At 34.0% G+C, this 18799-nt stretch overlaps 1 protein-coding gene across 10 annotated transcripts in view; it reads right to left on the bottom strand.

Annotated features, from left to right (window-relative positions):
* LOC111513626 (inactive dipeptidyl peptidase 10) overlaps positions 1 to 18799 on the bottom strand; it is a 260347-nt gene that overhangs the window by 50571 nt on the left and 190977 nt on the right. For all 10 annotated transcript variants that reach the window (XM_074170728.1, XM_074170732.1, XM_074170735.1 and 7 more), the window contains 2 exons: positions 12576 to 12789; positions 9548 to 9642 (listed from right to left, as the gene is read on the bottom strand). In XM_074170728.1, the coding sequence (XP_074026829.1) occupies positions 9548 to 9642; positions 12576 to 12789 (309 nt within the window). The remainder of the gene's footprint in view (positions 1 to 9547; positions 9643 to 12575; positions 12790 to 18799) is intronic.

Below are 18799 nucleotides of genomic sequence, written 5' to 3' on the forward strand. Positions count from 1 at the left end.
TAATATTCATTACTACACCAAAGGTTCCAAACAGTGCATCATAAAATGTATAAAATCGAAAGTTTTTAACGAACGAAAAGCATTTATTTGCTTGTCCAACCCAGCCGGTTCTCTTGAGATGCAACAACATTGAAACATACATGCACGCAGGTAGTTATTCTTAACTGAACAAAGAATGATAATAAATGCCAGATTTGCCTGCAGGTGGTCACCCTGCCCGTAGGTATAAAAAAAATTCTGATAGCGTTGTTTTATCTAGCATGCCCTTGTAACTTGATTCCTGTTCACTGAAGAACATTGCACAAGGATTTTTTCAATATAATTCAATACCAGTCATGGTACTAGAAAACGGAGTAGTTGATCAGAGAGGTGCTTGCCATAACAGCCCACATGGGGACTCAAAACATGGATGAAATATCGGTCGGAAAGAAAATATATCCAAGCTCGTTGCTTAGATATACAGTACTATTCTTTAATGTCTCTTCCTTTTATATTTTGAACGGGTCAAGTCAAAAAATTTAAATTTGGGATGATGAAATTGATGCATGAAAACTTCATTTTGAAGTTAAATTGACAGATGAAACTTTCAAGATGGCGACTGGGCGCTATATGGGAAAAAATTTAATGGAAAGGGGGGTCTTGTGACATATCTTTTTGAAGCTCAGTGATTGAAAAATAATTCAATGACTACATGACAAAAGAAAAACATTGATAAAATCTTTTGAATTAACTATTGTTGAAAATTAGTGTTGGCACATTTTTTGTTTGTTTAATGACATCTAGAAAATGTGTTACGTATAAGAACAAAACAATGCCATTCATTCATCAAGCACTGATCTGAGTACAAAATTGAGTACAAAATAATACAGTTTCAACTTATTCAATCCCTTATCTTTCAAAATTGGCTAAGGAATGCAGAAATCGTCATTTGCCATTCCTTCGCAAACTTTACCCTATTGGTAACATCTTAGTTGGTTTTTTTCAAAACTCTCATTGCTCTTAACATTATCTTCATATCTTTTAAAATACGAATATAAAAATTTTAATCGTCATAATATGCATGAGTACGCCACGTATATACATATCTGTAGTTGTAATATACGTTAAAATATTTTTCTATCGGTCATTGTAACTTACACTTTATGACATTAAAAATAAAATAAATACAACAATAAAAATTAATTGGCGCTCCGGGCGACTTCATTGATTCCAGTGGCGCATTTGCTTTTTCAGCTCAAGGAAAACTCGGAAAAACCTGCAGCACCACATCATCTGAAGATCTTGATTTAACAATGTCCTCTCTCTCATAAAACAAAATGTAGGGTGTCTCCAGAGGCTCCAATAAATTCAATGCATCGCCAGAACACTTCGTGACACGACTATCGTCAAACTTAAACCAGTCCGTTTCTTCTTTGACCAAGGCGTAATAATGACCACATTCAACGCCAGAACCACAGTGAACAATGACTGCATGAATATTATAACAGTGGTCTGCTAGATTGAAATGTTCATCTATTTCGAACCTTCCAAAGAGTTTCTTGCTTCCGTTAGAGGTTGAGTCTTGTTTGAATATCATCAGTGTTATTATTAGATTGACTGTGCCTCAGCTATAGTTGTTTCCTTATAACAGTCAGTTAGTTTGGCGCATGTTTGACAATACAGTTGAATATAATATTAAATAAATCAGAACTTGGAATATTTCTGGCGAAGTGATAATATTAGTCAATGTGAATTTATAATTAATTAAATTATAAAATTATAATAAATAAAAAAAAATTATGGCACTTTTTTATATATAGCTGTTTTTATTATCTGTTTCTGCTTCAGAAAAAAAATATAACGTTGGTCAATATTTGTTTTTAACTAATTATTAAACTAAGAAACAATTAAATGATAAAAAAAAAATTTTTGACAAACTATTTAAAAGTGTAAATTATGATTTTTGAAAGTAAAATCATTCCTCAACTGATTATTTAAACAAACGAAATATAAAAAATCGATTTTAAACAATTAAAAATCAAAATTAGGAAAAAAAAATATTCAAAAATCATTTTATCTCTAGACAACAGAATAGCAAAAAATTTTCTTTTCAAAAATATTGAATTTCTCTATTTGTTTAAAACAATTTAATGAACAAATTACGTAAAAAATTCATATTCTATGTTAATAACTGCCATTGTTCAATGTGAAAACAGACATAGCTGAATATCAATTGAAAAAAAAATAATCAACAATTTTTAGATATTTCATTTTGCAATAGCTATAAAAAATCATAATTTACAAATTAATACATTTTTATGAACTTTTATCGCAGGATCGTATGAAGTATATATATCAAAAAGGCTCCACGAAGTTTAAAATTTATAGGCCAATTATTTATACCTTTTATCCCATTATTAATGCCAACGGAGATTGGAAAACAATTTGTTAGTTAACAATTGAATAATATTTTGAAAAATGGTGAAAAATGGTTTTTCTACGGGACTCGATTCAGTCAAGAGTTAAGAAGATACTAGATTTGTTTCAAATTTTCAAAATGACATTTTATGTTATAAAAAAATTATTTCATTTGATAAACTCTCTTAAGCGGTAACGCGCGCATGCCGTAACAGCCGCGCGGAACCCTTATTGTCAACGTCAAATTGAAATTATAAATAATGTAGATAGAGTTTCGGGAGTCAGGACTTTTTTTATCGGAAATTTCCTCCTCTTCAACGAGATTTTTTCGAAATTGCTTAGATATCATTATTTTTTCAGTTTTTAACGATAAACTGAATACCATTTTTTCAATTCTTTTTTTTTAATAACAATTTCAAATTTTTACCTGCACCAAAATCCTTCAAAAACATTTATTTTGAGGTGATTCCGAATCGAATGAGCTCATATTTTCAGTACCTTTATCTTTATTTTTCATGTTTTTCAACTTGTTGATTAGACTACAAACAAAACTCTTCATCATGATTCCACAAGCGCAACGTCGTCAGTCTGAAAGGCCAAAAGCAGTAAATTCCATGAAAAATTTTAGACATGGCAACGTTCCCGATTATCGAGGCAATTCACGGCGCATCCAAAAACTTTCCTCTATGATTCGAATATACGCACTTTGATTTATTACTAAAAAATGGGATGGTGACACTATTGAGTCTTTAGAATTCTAGTGTGCTCTTTAGCATCAAGTATGAAAAAGCAATTTAGTCAGATCGTACCAGTAACCCAACACGAACAGTAAGGAAGAGCGGGAGTAAACCATCAACCCCAGGTAACACGGAAACGGACAACCACACAGAGTGCGGTATGATCGCAGTGTAATAAGCTAAAAATCAACTCGCGAATAAAACAGGTGATAGTGCGATCTTAACCAAAGTGGAAGTGTGCGATATTATGCAATTCTGCGCATGAGTGACGAAAATCCCTTATCGGTTCGGGTCAATCGACGAGGGTAGAAAGTAGTGAATGTAGAAGTGAAAACTGGTATATGGTTGGAAAATCGTTCCTGGGACGAGAAGACCTCAGGGAGCATCCAGCAACGAGGGGTGCCAGCCCACCTCAGCTGAGAACACAGGAGCAGGATTTCATCAGGGAATAGGCTGTAGCCACCCCAGGTCAGGATATTCTGACAGAGCACCGTTAATTAAAGAAAAGCGAGAAGAAAAACGCAAAGCCAAAGCTGTTGACCCACACTGCGATTTTACCTGAAGATGTGATTATAGCAATCCAAGCTCTAACACTTATCTGAATAGCGAAAATGTACAATTTGTGCTCAATCTATAAAGCTGGTTGGAAATGAAATTAGTTTGAACTTCCATCATCTAATATGATATACATAATTTCAAAAACTACACCTCACGATTTGATCATCATTTTCGACGAAGAAAACCTTTACACCAACGTTCCTGTCGAAAAAGGACTTGGAATCGTACAGAAAAAGCTATCTGAGACTGAGACCTGGAAGATAGAACGAACTCACCTGTAGAAGTAATCATGGAATTACTAGGATGCTGTGTATGGAAATGATATTTCCAACTGAACGACGAATTCTGTATGCAAGGTGAGGGACTGCCAATGGGATCGCACCGTTCACCAGTTAAATCCAACATATATATGGAGTGGTTTGAAACTCTGGCCATTGGAAGAAGCCCCGAGTCTGGTTAAGATACGTAGACGACACTTTTATAATATAGAACTATAGAAATACAGAACTAGACAGCGTGAGACCATTCATCACCTTCACAATGGAGAAAGAAGTCCACAACGAATTGCCTTTCTTAAACGCATTGGTGAAGAGGATCGATACTAAGTGAAAAACGTCTGTATGCCGAAAAATCAATCACACGGGACAGTATCTGAATTACGAATCCAACCACCATCAATCTACCAAAAGGGGAATCATCAAGACTCTAATAGACCGTGCTTTCGGCTCTGTAATGCGAAGGAAGGTCTCAAGAATGAACTATGCATCATCAAAAAATATCTTCAACGAAATGATTACTCCAAAGTGATGGTGGAACAGAATTTGGCTTGAAGACAGCAATAACCTCGCATGAAAGAGAAACCGTCACAACCAGTGCTTGCATTTCCCTATATCAGTGGAATGTTAGGTAGGATAAGAAGAATTGGGTCTTGATTCTGATCCGGAAACCCCCCCGAAGCAGCTTCCCGAAAACTAGGTCACCAAACGCGGACTGCGATTCCAAGAATTACTTTTACCGATACCCTGCGAGTGCGGTGAATCCTATATCGGTGAAACTAAGAGGCTATTGAAAGTTCGCATTTCCGCACAAGAAACACACACAACAAGGAGAAACTAGCAAATCGTGAGTAGCAGAGCACGTTTAGACTCATCAACATTACACCAAGTAGTCCCAAGCTGAGATCATTCACAGGAAGGAACACTGGTTCAGGAGGAAATTTAAATTCAAAGAAATAGTCCAGTCATCACCCGAAGACTATTGTGGATACTAACAATCGAAACATCGTGAAGTAACTTAGCTTGAAATCTTTTAATTCTTATTTTATTCCAATTGTTCATGTTTTAAATTGCTTGATTTTTATTTTATTGTAATTACATTTCAGGGTTTTTTTTGCTTAATATAATTGTTATGTTCAACTATTCATTTCGATTTTCAATTCAATTTTTACTTTTAAGGATTACAAATCATAGTATATCATATTAGACAATGGAAGTCCGAACTAATGGAATTCACCATGAAACATTGTCAGTCACTTTCACACAAACATTAAAATTACACAAAAGATAAAGGTCCATCCATCGGAGCCAATGGCGCGAAGCCACATAGTAGGAACGAGCTCAACTCCGGAAGGGAAACCCGAGAAGAGGAAAACCTGAAGGATATTGACATCAAAGAGCTGCCTTTCATTCACACAGTAAGGTCTGAAGAACAAAACAAAGTGTTCTTCGAAAATATATAAAGCGAAAATGAAGTGACTCGTATCTGATGGTCTTAATAGACTAAATAATTATTACTTGACTACAAAATGCTCAAAAATAGCTCTCCCTATTGAAGATTGTATTTGCAATATATCTCATAGAATGGTTTTCGTGAAACGCATGTGAGTTCAAAAAATATGAAACATTTATATTCGTGATGTGATGATTACAGAAACTATTAATGAATTATTTATTTGATTTGGGATGTCACAAACACGTTATGCTTGAGATATTTGGTGGAACAATGAACATCATAGATATGTCTCCTATCAGATCTTTTTCTGAAGTTGATGAAAAATGTATTTTTCCAATCAGTGAAAATCTGTGTTTCTTCTCATGGAATAAAATTATAACAAACATATTCCAAAATAACTTATCTTTGAGTCCATATTCAAAGCATCATTTCGATAATGCAAGATACCAATAATTCTGATTACTCACAGCTGGAAGATGTTTGTTTGATAAAAGAACCCTGAATGAGAAGTGGTTCTGACCACAAACATAGATACAGTCTGAAAAGATCTGTAGCAAATTACCAAATTTGTCCGATGAATGAAAGTTGGCTTTTCGTCTCTTCCACTCTGCAGATTTTATTGCAAGCAGGTGAATAAACGATACTAGAGCCCAAAAACTTCGCCTACACGATCCAATTCCAGAAAAGCGCTAATTGGATTTTTCATATATTTCATCAATGGTATTAAGCAGTATCGTGAATGCAAAATTTGAACTTTTCTCTCCTAAGTAGAACGACCATATTGAGACACTATCAGTGGGATCGATGAAATTTAAAATTACGTATATCACAGATGTACCCAACGTCGGTACGTTGCAGAGCAAAATTTCGAAGTCGATCGTAGCCAAATCTTGACACATTGTGGTTCGGAAGTACAGCATGTCAAATCTAGGTAGCGACATCAAAGTTTCGGCTTAGGACCTTCCCTAAGATGCGCGTGGTAGAAAACCCTTAATTCTTTGAGAGGCAGACAATTTTACCAAAAAAAGACCGTAGTGGAGCAACAAAAATTTTATTCATAATTTTTTCCAAAATTGCACTGATTGTTTTCGACTTATAGGATGCTACAAATAAGGTACCGCCAAGCCATCCAGTAAGAAAAAATTTCATTCTCTTTGGTGAATTATCCTTTGGAATTATTGGGCATATACTATGGAACGGTGTTACATTTTCTGAATTATTTTGTAAAAACTCGGCAACACCAGAAGAACTTTCAAAATCTGGAGGTGGAGTTGGTTAACAAATATTTTGCCAAGTTAGTGGTGTATAAGGCACAGCAACATTTGGGGCGGTGATATGAAGAGATTTAGTATTGACAATTATCTCCCTTATCGTAGATATCGGTAAATCAGATTCGAACCCATCACTTTTGAACCTCCATCATCATCAATTGCAACGAGGACATTATCTACCAAGTCTTCGTCATCGAAGGCATCAATCTCAGATTAGTAATCAGACGGTATAGGTTCTACGTCTTCATCCGCAATAGTATCAGGTCCTTCAATCTCGTTGTATAATTCTTCTAAAGTAATTCCAACTGAATTGAAAGGTAATTCATCTTTTCTGAGCCTCTCCATGTTACTGGAAAAATGACAACATAAAAGTTTCAACCGACGCGGTGGTACACGAAAAGTACCACAACAATAAATTTTTTATGTACACTTGTAATGTAATATTATCAGTTTTGAAGCTATTGACACTTACTTCAAACATTAGCTATCCAATTTTCCTCAATTATTGCAAAAAACTATTTTTTTACATACAATAAGGCCACTAAACAAAGCACATCAGTTGAACGTACACAGTTTTGAGGTTAGTGGCTGCGAAACACGACCAAATCTGTAACCAACCGTTGTGAGTTGCATCTACCGTGCACAAGATGGCAAAACTATAGTGGTTCTAAAAATGAATCACTGCAACAAGAGCAATAGCTCTGTTGAGAAGGTGGTACACTTTATTTACCACCGCCAACAAACGTGGTGGTACATAGTGGTTTATTCTATGCACCGTGGTTGCCTAAAAAGTTAAAGACGATCGGAACTCAGTCTTAACGACAATCTGGTAGTATCCACTTCGGTGAAGTATAGTATGCGACAATAGTCTGTGCTCTAAGAAAATGGCATTCGAATCGGAATTGAAATGAAAAGTTTTGTGAAGTCAAGCGAGAGAAGTGATTGCTAATGTACATGGTACATGATAACGGCATAAGCATGGACCTGAAAAAAGTGCAAAAGCGTGCGGCGGGTGTAAGTTTGGGTAGCAGTAAAAGAATAGCTCGTGAAATGAAAACAATCTCTTTTTCAACGCCGTATAAAAAAAAACACAGAAAGGCATCAAAATCAGAATTTGATGATTTCGACTAGGGCCTTCTTCGTCGAAATGTAATCAACTGAGAAAAAAATTCCCACCTTACGCCCCATACATAAAAAATTCGTTGACGGAAATGGTTACAAGAAATCTTACGAGTCTTTGAGGAAAGTGATGGAAGAAATAAGGTGGAGGAGGAATACGTGAAAAAATAGAAAGTTGCTCATTGAAAAACCGGCGATTCAGCAGTTGCGAAGAAATTTTTTCAGAGACACGAAGAAATACCGTGAAGAAGGTCGAACAATAATTTATATGGATGAAACATATATCCATTCTTCACATATATGCACATGAGGAGAGTTGGAATGCTGATTTGAATGAAGTATTGCTTACACCAATTCCAAAAGGAAAGAGACTCATAATTGTGAATGCAGGAGAAGAAAATGAATTTGTGAAAAATTCATATTTAAAATTCAAATTCAACATAAAATCGGGCGACTATTATAGCGAAATGAATTACGACAATTACAAAAAGTGGTTACAAGAAATTTTAATTGCCAATCATAGATAATGCCACATACCACAATGTTCCGTATGAAAAGTGCCCAAACGTGTCTTTGAGGAAAGTTGAGATGATAATGAAAGACGACGAAACATTTATTCCACGGATGATTTGCTAAAAATTTATCTTATTCCATTATTGAAATCCATGGATCACGATTCAAGATCACGATGGATCACGATTCAAGTTGAGTGAAATTGATAGGATTATGGAAAATCATGGACACACTCTACTCAGATTGCCTCCTTATCATCCAGATCTGAACCCAATATTACTGAAACAATGTGTGGCTGATAAAAATAAAGTTTATGTGACAAATTCTTCACTTCGTATTTTCAAGAGCAGTGGGAAAAACGTTGCGAACACGCTGAACGTTCCAAAGATTTTATGCTTCGAAGGAATTTGCTTTTGATTTCACAATAGACAAAAATATTATAAATGTTCAAGGTGATAGTGACAACGATAGTATCAGAGAGGATAGTGAGAATTCTACTAGCGATTTCAATTTGTCTGGAGTTTGATTCATTCATCTCAATAAATATATTTTTCCCAAGAAATTTTCATTTCAAAAACCCAAATAAATCACATTTTCAGAAAAAAAAAGTGTTTCTACCTTTTCTTGATAAACCCGAAATTAAATGTAATGCAGACTGCTGAAAAACAAACTCATTGAAATTTAATCACGTGAATACCGCATTATCATTCTGAACCAACAATTTACCATCAATTAAAGAACCATCAACCCTTATTGCTATTTGCGACGAGGACGAGACCACTCTAAAATCCAAATAGGCGCACCAAGTCGTACGTATATCCTAATGCGTTCTCTGTCTGTAGTGTACGTAGGTAATGATATGTTACAAGTCACTTCCTAGATTTGACAAGCTGTACCCTTTACATTATTCCTCTATGTTTTCCCAAAGAGATTTTTTATTGATACCTTCCATTCTACAAAAGTCACGAAGATCGTGCTGGTATCATATTTCATTGGTTCTTGCCAAGATCGACAAAACTGCGTTCGATGATAAACCTCCTTCAGAGGTTCCATGGTCGAAATAGCAATCTGAATCTGTAGATTCTATCTGATAATCTGAGGTTATAGAAGGATGGGTCTATATTTCCTTTGGAGGTGAACCAAATCCCTTTTATATTTTCAGTGAAATCTCAAGTAGATGTACAAATCATGCTTAATATAACTCAGTAACATTTCACTTACAAAAGTAATGTTGGACATTATAGTGGTTGTCGTCAAATTATCTGCATCAAAAAGTAGAACGCTTCCATGCGCATCCTTGTAGATAAATTCGCTATCTGAAACAAATAATACGGAATTATCGTTATTAGAGTTGAAGAAACATTGAGGAAATGAGCACACCCATTTCAAAAACGAAAATAATTACAGAGTTTGTATCAAGAAAATATTTGATATATTTAATTCATTCATTAAATAATATTTTCAATTTACTATCGAGACACCAAAAACTTCCTCACTTGCCCACATTTATAATGATAATGACAATGTATCATTTCAAATATACACACGAAGATGAATATTGCATCCTGATGCATTTCATTAGTTCAGACTTCCATTGATATATATGATATAAATTGATTTGAAATCCCTGAAAGAATCTATAAAAAATAACAATTATATTAATTTTTCACTAAATATAATTGTTTTTTGAGATATTCCTTTTAATTTGTATTGGATTTTTCACGGATTTCAAATCATTTTACATAATATTAGACAATGGAAATTCGAACTAATGGAATTCATCATGAAACATTGTAACTCACCTGAGACATATATTTTTTTAAATTTTCTAAGGTATCAAGTTTCTAATTTTATAAAACATTCCAATAAGAGGAGATATTTTCTTCCTATTTTTTTCAATATGTTTATTCCATGAAAATTTCTCATCAATGTATGAACCTAAAAATTTTGTTGCTCTTGTATATTTCATAGAGTATTGATCAAAAATAATCGAATCATTTGAAGTATCAATTAGTCCCAGAGAAATATTATTCAAATATGAACATTTATTGAAATTGAGTCTACACTTATGTTCACTAAGCGAAATGAGAATTTCATCCAAATCATTCTTCATATCATTTTTATTTTTTCCTAACTGTTTCACCTTATGTTCACTTAGCCAAATGAGAATTTCATCCAAATAATTCCTCATATATTTATTTTATTTTTTCATGACTGTCTGAGAAATATATAATAGTGGTATCATCGGCAAATAATTTAATTATACCATTTAATTTTAAATTGTTTATTGAAATAATATAAATAAGAAAAAAAAACAGGACCAAGGATGGATCCTTGAGGTACACCACAAGTTATATTTTGAAGAGAGCCCCATATTTCCATATTCTCAAGTGTTTATAGAAGCAATTTATGATCGATTGTGCCGATTACTTTCGACAGTTCGATGAAACCACACAAGCATAGTAGGAACATTACTTTTTAGAGCTGAAAATACTTTATATGATACTGATGGATACGTTTTTCATAAAACTATATTGATGTACAGAAATCAATTCAAATTTTGGGGCCTAAATTGTCTATAAATCTATCTATAAATTGTTTTTATAGCATCACCATTTCTGAAGAATTATATTACAATTGACTGTTTGAATGTCAAATTCCTGTTCAAATACATGTATTGAATGTATACGCCAGTAATTTTTCGTAATACTATGATTACGGTGAATTTCATTAGTTCGGACTTCCATTGTCTGATATGATTTGATTTGAAATCTCTGAAATAACAAATGAAAATTAAAATTGAAAATTAAAAAAAAATGAAAAATTAATTAGCTGAAAATAACAATTATATTGAGCAAAAAAAACTCTGGAAAAAAATTACAATAAAATAAAAATTAAGCAAAAAATTGAAAATCGAACAATTAAAATTGAATTAAATACATAAATTAAAAGTTTTCAAGCCTAGTAAATTCACGACGTTTCGAATTGTTAGTATCCACAATCGTTTTCGGGTGATGACTGGACTTCCTTCGAGAGATGACTATTCAAAGGTCTTTCGAGTGCTTTCACATATCCCCTCTTCCCTCTCTTCGATTCACTGGTTTAGCGGGAAATGGCCGTTTGACGGAGATGACAGTTTTCCGCTCCATTATGGGTTTCCATATGTTGCGTATCTCTACGCTAGCTTGGCTGAATGCGTCGTTGGACAGCAAGTATGCAGTTTCTTTGAATTCTCTCCTAAACTAGTGTTCCTCCCTGTGGATGATCTCAGCTTGGGACATCTTGATGTTATATTGATGAGTCCAAATATGCTCTGCTAATCCCGATTTACTGGATTCTCCTCGGTGTGTGTGTATTTCTTGTGCTCGGCAATGCGGACTTCCAATGGCCTCTTGGTTTCACCGATGTATGATTCTCGGCACTGGCTGGGTATCCGGTAAATGCAATTCTTGGAATCGCAGTCCGCGTTTGGTGGCCTAGTTTTCATGAGGGTGCTACAGATGGTGTTTCCAGATCTGAAGCAGGTTCTGATGTTGTATTCGAATCAAATTCTTCCTATCCTTTCCCACTATCCTCTGATGTAGGGAAGTGTAAGCACTAGTTGTGACGGCTGCTCCTCCTTGCGAGGCTCTTGCTGTCTTTCAGCCAAAGTATGTTCTTTCATCACCTTGGAGTAACCATTTCGTTGAAAATGTTTTTTGATGATGCTTAGTTCCTTATCGAGACCTGACTCCGTATTACAGAGCCCGATAGTAAGGTCTATTGGAGTCTTGATTATTGCTCTTTTGGTAGATTGATAGTGGTTGGCTTCGTGATTCAGGTACTGTCCCGTGTGAGTAGTTTCGGTATACATATTTTTTCCACTCAGTGTCAGTCTTTTTCACCAATACGTCTAAAAATGGCAATTCGTTTTGGACTTCCTTCCCCATTGTGGGGAGGTGATGAAAGGTCTTACACTGTTGACCTGATTCAGAAAGGTGTCTAGTTCTGGAAGTCCGAACTGATTGAATTCACCATGAAACATTATCAACCACCTTCAAACAAATACTGTAAATATGATTATTACCAGCAAACGTTTCAGTTTTCAGTTCAGAGAGAACGATTTTCATTTTATTTCATCAGTCTCAAGAGAAGAATATAATTATTTCAGCATACTAGAGAACTGAGTAAAACTGAAATGAGAAGATAGGTATTTAGGGAAAGAAAATTTAGCTGATACCAACATCTACATAACAAACTGTGTAAATACCTGATATCCATGTTCCATTGAATTTGGCTGCAGGTGGAAGTTTAAGAAAAATGTCTTCCAAACTTGGTTTGATACCTTTCGTTCTGGGACCTTCTTCCGGAGGTGACACTAAAATTATGCTGAAGACAATGAGGCCCAAAACGGCAACAATCACCAAAAGAGCAATGAGTATTCCCCTCCAATTCCTTTCGCTCGGAGAACTTGCAACTAGTTCCTGAAAAACAAATTATGTCTTCAAAAATATAATAATTTCGAAGGTTTTAATTAAATCTAACGAAAAGACACACGATAGTTTTGCTAATCTAATCATCAGGGGACGAAACAGGCTGAGTATACAATGTACAGATACCATTATATTATAAACCACTGCAAACCCTGCTTGAAAATCAAAAATAAAAAAATATAATAAAAGCATGATGATTGTGAAAGAGGGTGTGAAGTATTGTGTTTGTATTCCAATCAATTTCACATCTGAAAACATTTTTCAACAAAAATACGTAAAACCCTATTTTTAAAATATCAATTTTTTCGAAATTATCTGTATCCATTGTTGAATTACATACGATCATACGTTGAAAAAAAGTAACATTTCCATAAAAAATGCTTCATCTGGAAGATGTTTCAAAAATTACTACTGTTAATTTTGCAAATATATATTCTTGTACAATTATATTTTGATGAGATTTTTTTCAGATACAACATCAGATCGAAATGTTCAACCGAATATTGTGGATATAAAAATACCAACATGTATGTTTCTACCAAATATCATAAAAAACAAATGATAACTCTGTGAACAAAATAAAAAGGAAAAATTATACTCTCAAATTTTAGACTGTGAAAAAGTAGTTCCCACTGAAGTCGTGGATATTTTCATTGCCTACAACTTTCATATTGAGGTTTTTGATGGATGATTGGTGATAATAATGAAATATAATTTTCCAGTTCTAAAAGTAAACCCCAGTCATCCCCTTCAACTGGAATCGACTTTTCAGTATTTTTTTTATATAATCGCAAATTTAACACTGTATAGGATATTATTATTTTCAATATATTTTTAAAGAGCTCTGTTTCTGATAAATACTGCAACGCAGAAAAACCTAGAAAAAAATAAGCGGCTCATAACAAATCATAGATAATGAGTCAATAAGTACTAAACAAACTATTGGATTTGAAGACTATGATGGTTTTTGAAGATTCCGAATGATAACAATAATAATACTAATGATAATGTTTATTCACTTAATATAGATGAAAGGTATACATAATTATCAAATATAAAAAAGAGTAAATAAACAACGGCATCGCAGAAAGAGCATCGCCGAAGGGGTGTTCCTTGTACGTGATATAAACATATCAGTAAATATTAAAAAATAAAAGTTAGTACATATGAGGTAAATTGAAATTCATTATGAGAATTAATATAGAATTATTGTTGAAAACTTTTAAAAAAAGTCTGAATTATAAAGTAGTGCTTACGATCAGGCTAATATTTACAGTAGTTCAGCGACAATGGTTATTGACGGTTGAACGCAAAATATAATACTTTGTATGTAATAAAATGACCAATAAAATAATACAGAATGATAAGAACAATAGCTTAAGTGAAGTAATTATACAGGGTTTTTCATGATGGGCGTTAATTAGCCGTTTCTGGCAAACTATTCAACGGATAAACCTGAAAATTCCACAGTATGCATAAGTCAATATGGCCTACACGCCTAATATATTTTAAACGAAGCGGCGTTGTCGCTTCTACTATAAAGTAGCGACTTCTTTGATATTTCAAATGGAACACCCCGTATATAATATCATATTATGATTCATTATCACTTTGTCAACAAATTCATATACTATTTCCATATACCTATCTATTACCGTTTAAAAGATATAAATTAATTTCAATATTTTTTTTACCAAACATGAACTTTTATAAATGCTGATAATCTTGAACTTTCTTGCACTCGCACTTTCTTGTACAGGGTCTTCAAAAAAATGCAGATACTTTGATCTCATGAAAAAATGAGTGGAACTCAATTTTTTCAAATGGAACACCCTGTATATTTCAATATTTTTGAGCTCTACATCCAATTTTAGATTAACTTTGTTCAGATAATACTATTTCTATTTTGAACCGTTTTCGAGATAAACTGTTTCGAATGGAAATTGACATGGTTTCCTTGTTCATCACTCATTTTTGTAAAACAGATTTCGTTTGATGTTTCTCAATTAGTCACAGATAATACAATGAAAAGATAATTATTAAAATACTCCTCAACCATCGAATGAAACTTCTCTTCAAACAATAGTTTTATTAACGCTGAAACACGAACTGAAAATAATAAACCCATAAATTAATGAGTTAATTTAATCGTCAGTGTATTTCAGAATATGTTCAAACACATCTTCACCTTTACTTAAACAAACATGTAATTTCTTCAAAAGATTGTCATGTGTAGCGCTTCTGATCAAGTCTGGAGTCAAACTATTGAAAGCAGTTGTAACTCTCGATTTCATATCTTCCATTGTTGTTATTGGAGTAGAGTAAACCATATTTTTAATGAAACCCCACACGAAATAATCTAATGGATTGCCATCTGGTGTTCTAGGAGGACAACGAAAAGGTCCATTATTACCAATCCATCTGTCTTCGAAGATTTCGGTTAAAGCTTCGCTGACTGAATGAGAATTATGGGGTGGAGCACCATCCATTTGGTACCATACACGTTCTCTTCCTGGTCTATTATTTAAAATCATTTGATTTCCATTCCTCAGTAAATCTTCATATTTTGATGCATTCACATTATCATCATAAAACTCGATATAAAAAATTTACTCATTCTTTATGGCACACAATAAATTGAATTGCCATCTTTCTTGAAAACCCCTTTGGCGGACAACATGGGGATTTTCTGGCGCCCTAAAATGACTGCTGTTGTGTCTATTGAAAACTCCATTTTTTGTGAACTTGGCCTCATCTGTCCATATGATATTGTCAAGGAAATGTTCATCCTCTTGAGTCTTGACAAGTAACCATTCAAAGAATTCCACTCTACGAGGTAAATCAGTCTCTTTCAAATGTTGGACACAGTAGAACTTAAAGGGATGCCATTTATGCTTATTAAGAATTCGACAAATTGTCACGTAGGGTATACCTATCTCCCTTTCAGCCTCGTGCAGAGAAGCATTTGGAAATGCATGAAAGTATCTCAAAACTGGTATACGATTGTCATCATCACCCACTTTAGTCTTCTTACGAATGATTTTTGGACGGAAGGTTCCATTCAACCTACAGTTTTTAGTAGTTGATTTATCACATTATTATTCGGCTTCGGAAGTTGTGGATATCTTTCATGAAATACTCGGCATGTTCTACTTGCAATTCTATTGCACTCACCATAAATTATTAATAAATTCAAGAAATCTTCATTACTGTTACCTAATCTTGACATTATTCTATTATAATTGGTAGCTATCACAATCAGTCAAAACCACCAACGAAAGTCTGACGTTAAATAATTGGTTTATTTATTTTTCCAAAGCACACTATTAAAAAATATTAATGTGTACTGTTGTACGTTAGAGACCAATACCTCAATGTATACAAATTGTAACTTTTTCTAAGGTAGGTACATACCAATTTCGAATTGACTGATCTGAGACAGTTAAAAAACTGGATCAAAAAGAAATATCACTAAGTATAAAAAAAAATGTTGAATATCCAAAATAAGTGATGAATTAAAAAAAAAAACGAGCAAGAAAACCACGTCAGTTTCCGTTTGAAACAGTTTATCTCCAATACGGTTCAAAATAGAAATAGTATTATCTGAACAAAGTCAATCTAAAATTGGATGTAGATCTCAAAAATGTTGAAATATACAGGGTGCTCCATTTGAAAAAATTGAGTTCCACTCATTTTTTCATGAGATCAAAGTATCTGCATTTTTTGAAGACCCTGTATGAGGCAAATGAAAATATGACTCGGAGTGAATATCCTCATAGTATCACTCCACTCCATTTCAAATTTGATCGTTTCAGTGCAAGAGAGTTCAAGATTATCAACATTTATAAAAGTTCATGTTTGGTAAAAAAAATATCGAAATTAATTTATATCTTCTAAACGGTAATAGATAGGTATAGGGAAATAGTATATGAATTATCTTCTTGCGGTTAAGACCAAAAATCGGTCTTGAACTGCAGTTGTAGCGCGTCCTCGCCCTGGATGTTGTTCGGCTGCACTGCCAGTTTCACGGAAACGCCGCCACAATCGACTGATAACACTTTGGGAGACCCCCAAACGAAGAGCTACATCATTTTGTCGCATGCCACCTTGAAGAAGCCCTACAGCTCTATTCATCTCAGCCAATGGTAAGTGATGGCGTTCCATGTTAAAGCACAATATTTCCAGTTTAATTGCTGAGCAAGAACTGCATAGAATTTACAAACTCGACACTTTCAGATTATTCATTTTAGCCGAAAACCTACAGTTTGTAAAAAACTTGATAAAAGATTAGTTACCGTTTTTGCAGGCTTTGTTCAACCCATAGAAATCTACAGGGTGGTCGAGTGTACCAATTTAATCGAAATTAAACGACCTCATGCATTTATTTTTATGATATTTAGTATGTTATAAAAATATCCCTAGACTTTTCCGATGTGTGTATATTGTGTGACATATAAAATGTTTCGAACCCCGCTAATAACCTATAAGGTTGATGCGGGTAAACTTGAATTTAATAAAAACCCATTCAGTAAAATAAAAACCCCGATGATTCAAAAGAAGATTAGAGGACTACTCAATACAATGATTTCAGAACAATTTTAAAAAGAACACAGAATTGTATCGATAAATTTCCGTTTTAAAACAAAAACCTTGCTATTTGGCAATATCATGAGAGCGACCAGCATGATATATATTGCTTACTGTTCGTTTGCTACTATTACTCAAAAATCAAGTTCGAGTTTAAACATCTGAGAAAATTTTTAGTGGAGTGGTATTTCTGAAAATTATTTTCTGAAATATCCTTAGCTGATCTCATAAATATAAAAATCAAATTAAAATAATTTCAATAATGCACATATGCCAACTTTATGGCTGTCAGTTTTACTGTTCGGAAATAGTATATCACGTACTAAGTAGGATGAGAAGCCAATTACCCACGAGCGAAAAATTGTAAGCGCGAGGCGTTAGCCGAGTGCAATAATTCGCGAGTGGACGTTATTGGCCTTATCCTCGAGGTGCGTACTATATTTTTTCTACGACTGACCGTATAAAGAAATAGTACGATATATTTATCTGAGATTATGGCTTTGGATAATAAACTCATTCAGTCAGTCAGTCAAAACATTTTGCTACTATCCTCCGATAAATAATACTGATATATAATTATATTATTCACAATTGGCCGCGGTGGTAGTGCGCCCGACTCACGATCGGAAGACCGTGGGTTCGATTCCCGCCTCGACCAGATATATTTCTCGAGAAATATTTGGTTGAAGCTGGAATGATTTTGCAACCGTGTTAGGAATCACACGTTAAAAGGTAAGACCTCGTTAGTCCTTAGCTCGCACAAGTTTCTCAACTTCAGAGAGTTGTCGTTCGTATGGGGGCGACAACTAATTAACGGAACAACATATTTTGAACAGATTTTAAACATAAAAAAACTTCCAGCAGTAGGATTTAAACTCGTGTAATACAAAAAATGAATGCATTATATACACGCGTAACAGCTGAGCTACTCTGGCGATTGCCAGTGGGATGTCTGATTGTGATTGAAACGAGAGGTTGTTGATTTACGGATATAACTAGTATCAGGCAGGAATTAAAAGATGAAATCGAAAATGACTTTCCCAAGATATTAAAATGACTGAATTATAGATTGCTGTCAATTAATTTCCGAAAAACCATTTATTTACCTTTCAGCAGCAATAAAACTTATTCACCGCATTTCAATCAAATTTCTATCAGTAATAACTTCACCATTATGTCAGCAGATGAAACTAAGTATCTTGGTATTATGATTGATGAGCAGTTAAAACGGAACTCACATATAGATTATCTAGTGAAAAACTATGATGTATTCTATACTGATTCAGGTAAATGGCAGACATATTTGAAACCAGCTAGCTCAAAAGTCTTTACCAAAGTTTGATAGAATTACACCTATACTATGGAATGGTCGGATGAGAAGGGCTTCAAAGCAACTTGAAGAAACGCACAAACG

The sequence above is a fragment of the Leptinotarsa decemlineata genome, unplaced genomic scaffold (assembly GCF_025532065.1).
Source record: "Leptinotarsa decemlineata unplaced genomic scaffold, Ldec_3_MD MMD2_P_RNA_scaffold_9, whole genome shotgun sequence".
Classification (NCBI taxonomy): domain Eukaryota; kingdom Metazoa; phylum Arthropoda; class Insecta; order Coleoptera; family Chrysomelidae; genus Leptinotarsa; species Leptinotarsa decemlineata.